General features: G+C 72.5%; 2 protein-coding genes across 2 annotated transcripts in view; one reads left to right on the top strand and one right to left on the bottom strand.

Annotated features, from left to right (window-relative positions):
- Nucleotides 1–603, top strand: part of TMBIM6 (transmembrane BAX inhibitor motif containing 6) — a 6,045-nt gene extending 5,442 nt beyond the window's left edge. The window contains 1 exon segment of the mRNA XM_061443532.1: nt 74–603. Within this exon segment, the coding sequence (XP_061299516.1) occupies nt 74–97 (24 nt within the window). The 3' untranslated portion in view covers nt 98–603.
- Nucleotides 604–711: 108 nt separating this feature from the next.
- Nucleotides 712–5,498, bottom strand: NCKAP5L (NCK associated protein 5 like). Its single transcript, XM_061443527.1, has 11 exons — nt 5,080–5,498; nt 4,731–4,799; nt 4,587–4,625; nt 4,387–4,506; nt 4,205–4,306; nt 2,264–3,969; nt 2,031–2,184; nt 1,868–1,946; nt 1,482–1,769; nt 1,221–1,360; nt 712–1,127 (listed from the first exon to the last, which is right to left on the bottom strand). The coding sequence occupies exons 1-11, from the start codon at nt 5,164–5,166 to the stop codon at nt 897–899; spliced, it is 3,015 nt and encodes a 1,004-aa protein (XP_061299511.1). The 5' UTR covers nt 5,167–5,498; the 3' UTR covers nt 712–896.
- Between the last annotated feature and the right edge of the window lie 2,002 nt (nt 5,499–7,500).

Here is a 7,500-nt window from a genome sequence, read left to right as displayed (position 1 = left end):
TGGGCATGGCCTGGGGAGGACATACCCACCCCTCAGAGCCCCCCAGTGCTCAACCACCCCTTTCTTCCCACAGAACAAGAAGAAGGAGAAGAAGTGAAGCGGCTCCAGGCTGAGGTGGAGCTGTCCCCCTCCCATACCCATCCCATCCCCATCCCTGTCCCCATCCCGCCCATCCCTGTTCTCTCTGGTCCATTCCAGGGTTGCGCTTTGCTGCCGTAAGAAGCAGCCGGAAGCTTTCGCCTCTGTGGGTTTTTCTCTTGTTCAAGCTTTTCTTTGATTAGAAACCGGCCAATTTGTGGATCCTGCTGGAATTTGGCTCTCCCCAACCCCCTGTTTCCCACCTCCCCACCCCCTTATCCCAGGTCCCGTATCCCATGGCTGATACGTTCTGGAGCTTTCCAGAGTCACCGTGTCCCCGTGGTACCCGGGGTGGGAGGGGGGGGCGGCAGGACCTGCCTGCAGCCAGATTCTCCTTTAGTGCCAAGAAATCCAATGGGAAAGCAGCGGCGGGGCCAGTGCAATCCTAACCGGAGCGATCCTAATCCCGCCACCGCCTCTTTGTACACCGGGATGATTCAATAAACGCTTAGAATGGAACCCTCAGCCCCATCCCCGTGTCCATCCCTGTGTCCGTGCGTCCATCCCGCGGGCAGAGACCACAGCAGCTGCACAAGGACTATATAAATAAACGGGGGGGGGGGGGGGGGGGCAGGAGGGGGGGGGGCACCTTTATTGAGTTAAAAACCCGGTGGCAGGGGCTGTACACGGCGATAGCACCATTGGAGAGAACCGGGTGATGGGGGGGGTAATGGGGCACCGGGACCCCCCCATCCCGGGTACCAGGGAGCAGGGCCTGGGGGGGGCTGTGGAAGACGAGCGAGCGCGGCCGGGGGGGCTCAGCCCTGGCTGCCGCAGGAGGAGAGGCTGTCATAGAGGGAGTCACTGAGCGACTCCGAGTGCTCCAGCCCCGGGGGAGCGTGGCCCCCGTCCCGCGACGCCGCCTCGGTGCTGCCCTCGTCCCCCACGTCCGAGGCGCTCGGGGTGCGGCTGCTGCTGGCGCTGAGGGCGGGCGGCAGCGGCGCCTCCGGGGACGCCCCTCGGTGCGCGGCGGGGCTGCAGGCGGGGGCCTGCGGGGGGGGGAACAGCGCGGTCAGTGATGCCCCCCTTCTTCCCATCGGTACCAATCGCACCGCGTTCCCCCCCCCTTCCCCTCCCTTTACCAGTGGGGGCCGGTGCAGCCCCTCCAGCCCCGCCGCGGGGCACAGGAAGGGGTCGGCGGCGACGCAGGCTTTGGCGTTGGGGAAGGTCCAGTTCTTGCTCTGCTGGACGCGCCGCGGCTTCCCGGCATCGGCACCGGCGTCTGGGGGGAAACAAGGGAACTGAGGGGGGGCAGCGCTCGGCTGGGCCTCCCCGTGACTCCCAATGGGGCGCTGAGCCCCCCCATAGCACCTTGTCCTCACCATTCCCCGTGGGACGCTGACCTGGGGGCCCAGCGCGGTGGCCGGAGGGGGGCGGGGGGCGGCAGGTCGGGGTACTCCGGTGTTTGGGGAGCACCAGCAGCTCCTCGGCGCTCGGAACCTCCCGCTCCAGCGTCCGGGCCTTGCGCGGAACCTTGGTGCTGGCTGGTGGCCGCCCTGGTAAGGCCCCAGAGGGCAGCGGCTCGGGTCGGCCCCGCGGCTTTGGGGTGCTCTTAGCGGGGATCCCCCCATAGTCAGGGGGCGGGAAGGTCCCGATCCCGCTGTCCAGTGTCCGCGTCAATGACCCACAGGCTGCAGGCACAAGGCGAGGAATCAGTGCCGGTGGTTTGGGGGGGTGCTCATCCTGGTGCCCCCCATCCCTCCCTATCCCACCCCCGGCGCCCCCTCACCGGCGAAGTGCTGCGACGTCCCCGACTCGGACAAGCTCTCATCCGAGGGCAGCTCTTCTCGGAGCCCCACATCCGGCACCTATAGGGGGTGCGGAGGGTGAGCGGCTGCTGGGGGCGATGGGGAAGGGTTATGTAGGGCTGGGATGGGGGGAGGGGACCTCACTTTGTCGGGGGCCTCCCGCAGGTGTCCCACGATGCCGTTGCGGGGGGGGCGGCAGAGCCGGGGGTCTTTGGCGTCCGGGGGGACCCTCCGGAGGTCGCAGAGCTCCCGCTTGTGCTCCAGGCGGCTCTCGTAGGGCGCCTCCTTCCCGTCCACCCTGCGGAGCGCACAGCGTGGGGCGGGCACCCCGGACCCGCACACCCCCCCCCCGGCCCGCCCCCGCAGCAGGCACTGACCGGTCCAGGAGCTGCTGCATGAAGGTCTCTGCCGTCACCTCCTGGTACAGCACCGGGAGGGGCCCGGGGCCGCGGGGGGCGCCGCGGGGCCGCCCCTTCTCCAGCGCCAGCCCCTGCAGGAACGCGTGCTCCTCCCGCAGCGCCTTGCGCAGGTCCTCGGCCTTCTCCATCAGCTTCGAGATGTTGAGGCTCTCGGCCTCCAGCTTCCGCGCCGCCAGCTTCACCTCGCGGCGCAGCGGGGCCGGGGTCCCGGCCCACTCCCGCCCGCGGCCGCCGTCCCCGCGGCGGCTCAGCGCCGGCAGCTTGCTCCGCCGCAGCCCGAACCAGCTGGCCAAGCCCCCGGCCGCCTTCCCCTTGGCCTCGGCCGCCGGCGCCCGCTCCTGCCCCTGCAGCCGCAGCACGTTCTCCTCGATGCCTTTCATCACCTTCTCCTCGATGGCCGAGTGCGCGTCGGCGCCCGGCAGCGGGCCCGGACCGGGGGGCTCGGGGGCCGCGGGTGCTTTATGCGGCCCCGCCGCCGCTTTGGCTCCCGCTGGCTCCTCGCCCCGCAGGGCTTTGCTGGCGCCCGCCTTGGTGGGCAGCTTCGTGGGGCTGCCGTGGGGGCTGCGGGGGGCTTTGGCGGGGGGCGCCGGGGGGGGGCGCGGTGGGGTCCTGCCGCCGGGATGGCGCCCCTTGACCCCCGCCTTGCCGGGCTCCCCCATGGAGCCGGAGGAGTAGCACCGCGCCAGGGGCTCCCCGGCGTGCACCGGCTCAGGATGCTTCAGGCTGCCCCCCAAGCCCCCCCCTCGGGACGGGGGGCGCAGCTCAGCCCCATGGCCCCGCTCGGGCCGGCCTGGGCCGGGGGGCTCCCGGCCTTCAGCCCCCCGCAGCTTGCCCAGGGCCGCCAGGCGCTCTTTGAAGGGGAGGTATCCGGGCTCGGGGGGCTTCTTGCCGGGGCGCCGGGTCGGGGCCGAGCCCCCCGTGCCCCGGCGGGTGCTGGGGGGCGAAGCTGCCGCCCGCTCGCCACCGGCAGCGGGGCCCGGGGGCTGTTCGGCCGCCTCGTAGGGCCGGCCGGGGGGGAGGACGGGGGCCTCGGGGGAGCCGGGCTCGGGGGGGGCATCGGGGGAGGCGGCTCTGGGGGGGGCCTCCGGGTTGCCGCTGCGACACGGGATCCTGGAGGCCGGAGCGAGCTGCGAGCTGAGGCGCAGCCCCGCGGGGGGGGGCGGCAGCTTCAGCACCTTGGGGGGCGAGGGCAGCGCGTTGGGGGCCCCCCCGGGCGACAGCGGCGCGAAGCCCCCCTCGGGGCTCTCCTCGCCCGGGCCGCAGAGCCCCAGGAAGGACGCGGGGAGCTCCCCCCCGCGCCGCTGCCGGGGGCCGCCCCCGAGCGCTTCCCCATTGCGGCGGCAGCAGCCGGGCTCCCCCCGCAGCAGCCGCTCGGCCAAGGCGCTGAGCCCCAGGCGCTCGTCCGGGGAGGAGCAGGGGCTGCCTTCGGCCCCCCGCCACCCCCCGGCAGCCCCCGGCGCCCGCAGCGGGCACAAGGCCCAGGCCGGAGCTGAGCAGGGGTCGGGGGAGCCGGGGGAGGCCGGGGGGGGGGCCAGCAGCGGGTCTGACTCCTCCAGCTTGCGCAGCACCTCCAGGATCTGCGCTTTCTTCTTGAAGAAGGGGGAGAGGGCGTCCAGGGGCGCGGGGCTGAGCCCGGGGCTGCCCGACGGCACCGGCGGCATCACCTGTGGGGGCCGGGCACCGTCACCGCCCCGTGCTGGGGATGGGGACACAAGGGGCAGATGGGCCTGGAAAGGGCGATGCCACGGCTCAAGGATGGGAACACCAGAGGAGAGGACACCACGGACCCCAGAAGGGGGGTACCGCGGGCTGGGGGAACCACACTTGCAGGCGAGGCAATAGCAGGAGCTTTGCGAGGGGGGACAAGGGGACGGGGGGGTCAGAGCTGCTGGTACCCACCTCTGGCAGAGAGAGGCAGCACCCGGGGGGCAGCAGGGGTGGTGGCTGCTCGGCACAGCTCGGCTCGGGACTGCTGGGGGCCTCCAGGGGCAGCGGTGGCAGCTGGAGATGGGGGTGGCACCGGGTTAGGTTTGGGGGGGAGGCTTTGCCCTGTGCCCCCCCCCCCCCAGCCCCGGCCCTACCTGGGGCAAGGACCCGGCCGAGAGCTGCAGCTTCTGCTGGAAGAGGTCGCTGAGTGCCTGGTTCTGCCGCTCCAGCTCAAAGACTCGCTTCTTCAGCTTGATGCACTCCTCCCGCAGGTCCTGGATGGGGCGGGATGGGGAGGGATGAGCCAGGAGCTCCCCGTGTCCCCCGACACCCTCAGACCCCCCCCGACACCCACCTTCTGGTTGAGCAGCGCCTGCACCACGTGGTTGGCGACCTGGGGAGCAGAGGGGGGAGCGTGGTGAGGGCCCAGGGAGCCCCGTGCCCAGCACACACGTGTTCACGCATGTTCACGCGTGTCCCATGCGCAACCCCGGGATACCTCGTCCAGGCAGCGCTCGTACGTCTCCCGCTGGTTCTCATTGGCCTGGGCCAGGGCTGAGTTCTCTGCCTGGGGACAGAGCAGGGACAACTCAGGGGGTGGCCCCCAGCCCCTGGGACCCTGCTTTTGAGGTCTGTGGGGTCCCCTCCTCTGTCCCCCTTCCCTGTGTCCTTGTCCCCATCCTTGAGCCACGGCAGCGCCATTGCCAGGCCCAGGGGAGGTGATGGACGGGGACCCCCCATGGGACCCTCCTCTGCCCGGTGGGACGGGTGTCCCGGGCAGCAGGGAAGCACTGCCCTGGCTCGCGGTGCCTGGGCACTGGCTCCCAGCGGTCCCGGCCCCTCCGCACCTCCAGCTCCCGCAGCCGCTGCAGCAGCTCATGGCTGGTGCCCGTCTCGCTCCCGGCTCCCGGCGCCTCGGCCACGCTCTCCGACATCGCGGGCTGCGGGGGGACAAGCACCGGGCCGGGCTCCCCGCCTCCTCGCTCGGGGCTCCCCCGCGGCGTCACCTGCCCGGGAGAACGGCGCTGAGGGAGGGGGACGGGGCCTTGGGGAGCCCCGGGGCTGAGCCCCGACCCCACCGCTACACGGAGCCCCTCCCGGGCGCGCAGGGGCGCTGGGACCAGCCCCGGTCCCCGCACACGGGGATGTGCAGCAGCCCCGCGGCCCGCACCGGGACCAGCCCCGGCGCACCGGGATGTGCAGCCCCCGCCCAGGGGCTGGCCCCGGAACGCGCAGCACCCGGTGCACAGGAGCCCGGGTGCAGATGGCCCCCCTCTATCCCGGTGCCGCACACGCCGCTCCCACCGGGGCTCCCACCGGGGCTCCCCCCGGCGCCGGTGCCGCTCGTCCCGGAGCAGGCACCGGCCCCGCGCACTCACGCCCGCGGCTCCCGGCGGCGCCGCTCGACCCCGTTCAGCGCGGCCCCGGGGTCGGTCCCGGCGGCAGCGGAGGCTCCATCCCGGCCCGGCCCGGCCGCGCTATTGTTGGGAGGCGACGGCCCCGGCTCCGCCTTCCCGCCGCGGCCGGGGAGGAGCCGGGGCCGCCACCGCCTCCGGTGCGCGGCTCCGCCAGCGCCCGCCCCAACGACCCGGCGCGGGGGGGGACCGAGGCAGCGGAGACCGGAGGCAGAGGAAGCACCGGGTACTCCCGGGGGTAAAGGGCGCCCCATGGAGAGGGCGCCCTGGAGCACGCTTTGGACGGGGACCCCCGGAGCCTGAACACCCCTCGGGGTGTCCCCGGGGCTCCAGGCACCTACCCCGCACCCCAACGAACGGGGCCGGGCTCGGAGCTCACCTCAGCTCCGCCGCCTCTTCCCAGGCAACGCACCGAGAGCAGCTCGGGGCACGGGCACGGGGGGCCCTGTGCGATGCTCCCCACGTCCCCACCGAGCCCCATCCGGTCACCCCAACCCCCTGGCCCGGGTGACCTCGGCCTCACCCCGCGGGTGCCGCCGGTCCCTGCGCGGCAGCACCAGGTCCCCTCGCTCGTGCTGCCCCCGTGTCCCCCCCTGGTGGGTCCCGGTGGTGCCCGCGGCTACCCCGGCGCAGGAAGCGGCCGCGGCTCCGGCTGCGTCACGGGGGGAAGTGAGGCTCCGTCTGGAGGGGAAGAGCAGCCCGGCCCCCCCCCGCGAGCCACAACCGGGGGTCCCCATAGAGGGACGCTGCGGTCGGTCCCTGTCCCAGCACGGGGGCACCCAGAGCCCGGGCTGTGGCCCCCATGGGTGGCTTTGGCCTGTCCCACGCTGGGGACATGGGGGTGACAGCCCCGAGTGCCCGCAACCCCGCTGGGTTGCTCCAGAACGCGCTGGGGACAGCCCGGGGACAGGAGGGATGCACCAGGGACAGCAAGGACACCCCGGGGACAGGCGGGATGAGGCAGATACAGCCCTGGGGCAGCAGGGCCGTGCTGAGGACAGATTGGACATCCCAGGGACACTGGGGACAACTGGCATGCAGTGGAGACACTGGGACAACTGGCATGCAGTGGAGACACTGGGGACAACTGGGATGCAGTGGAGACACTGGGGACAACTCGGATGCAGTGGAGACACTGGGGACAACTCGGATGCAGTGGGGACACTGGGGACAGCCGGGGTACAGAGGGGACAATTAGGATGCAGTGGGGACACTGGGGACAGCCGGGATGCACTGGGGACAGCAGGACGTGGTGGGGACAATTGGGATGCAGTGGGGACTCCGAGGACAGCAGGGATGCAGTGGGGACACTGGGGACAACCAGGATATATGAGGGACAGCAGGATGTGGTGGGGACAGTTGGGATGCACTGGGGACAACCAGGGTAACTGGGAACAGCCGGGATGCAGGGGGACAACTGGGGACAACCAGGATACACTGGGGACAGCAGGAGCACAGTGGGGACAACTGGGATGCAGTGGGAACAGCAGGGATGCAGTGGGGACCCTGGGGACAGCAGGAGCACACTGGGGACAACAGGGATGCAGTGGGGACGGGGGGGACGAGTGGGATGGAGGAGCACAGTGGGGGACGCACTGGGGACACAAGGAGGACGAGCGGGCAGAGCCGGGCTCAGCTGCCTTGTACCGGGAACCCCCCGGGGTGTTCGGGGGACACCAACCGGGACACGCGGGGGGCGGGCCGAGACACCCCGTGCCTCTTCCCCCGGTCCCGGTCCCCTCCCCGCAGCGCTGCGGCGCGGCCTCCCCGGGACCCCCCCCTTCCGCCGCGGCGCTACCGGACTCACCGGGGGCTACGGCGGGGCGGCGGCGGCGGCGCGGGGCGGCATGGCCG

The sequence above is a fragment of the Pezoporus flaviventris genome, unplaced genomic scaffold, assembly GCF_033815535.1.
Source record: "Pezoporus flaviventris isolate CSIRO_AGI_PZ_B2104156 unplaced genomic scaffold, CSIRO_AGI_Pfla_v1 ptg000400l, whole genome shotgun sequence".
Taxonomy (NCBI): Eukaryota; Metazoa; Chordata; class Aves; order Psittaciformes; family Psittacidae; genus Pezoporus; species Pezoporus flaviventris.
This window is presented reverse-complemented; position numbering and strand designations above follow the sequence as displayed.

Excerpts from the sequence above, each read along its gene's own strand:
- NCKAP5L (XM_061443527.1), bottom strand. The coding sequence starts at position 5,166 with ATGTCGGAGAGCGTGGCCGAGGCGCCGGGAGCCGGGAGCGAGACGGGC. Across the intron at positions 4,800-5,079 it reads AGCGGCTGCGGGAGCTGGAG|GCAGAGAACTCAGCCCTGGC; the intron begins GTGCGGAGGGGC and ends CTCTGTCCCCAG. Across the intron at positions 1,361-1,481 it reads CCACCGCGCTGGGCCCCCAG|ACGCCGGTGCCGATGCCGGG; the intron begins GTCAGCGTCCCA and ends GTTTCCCCCCAG.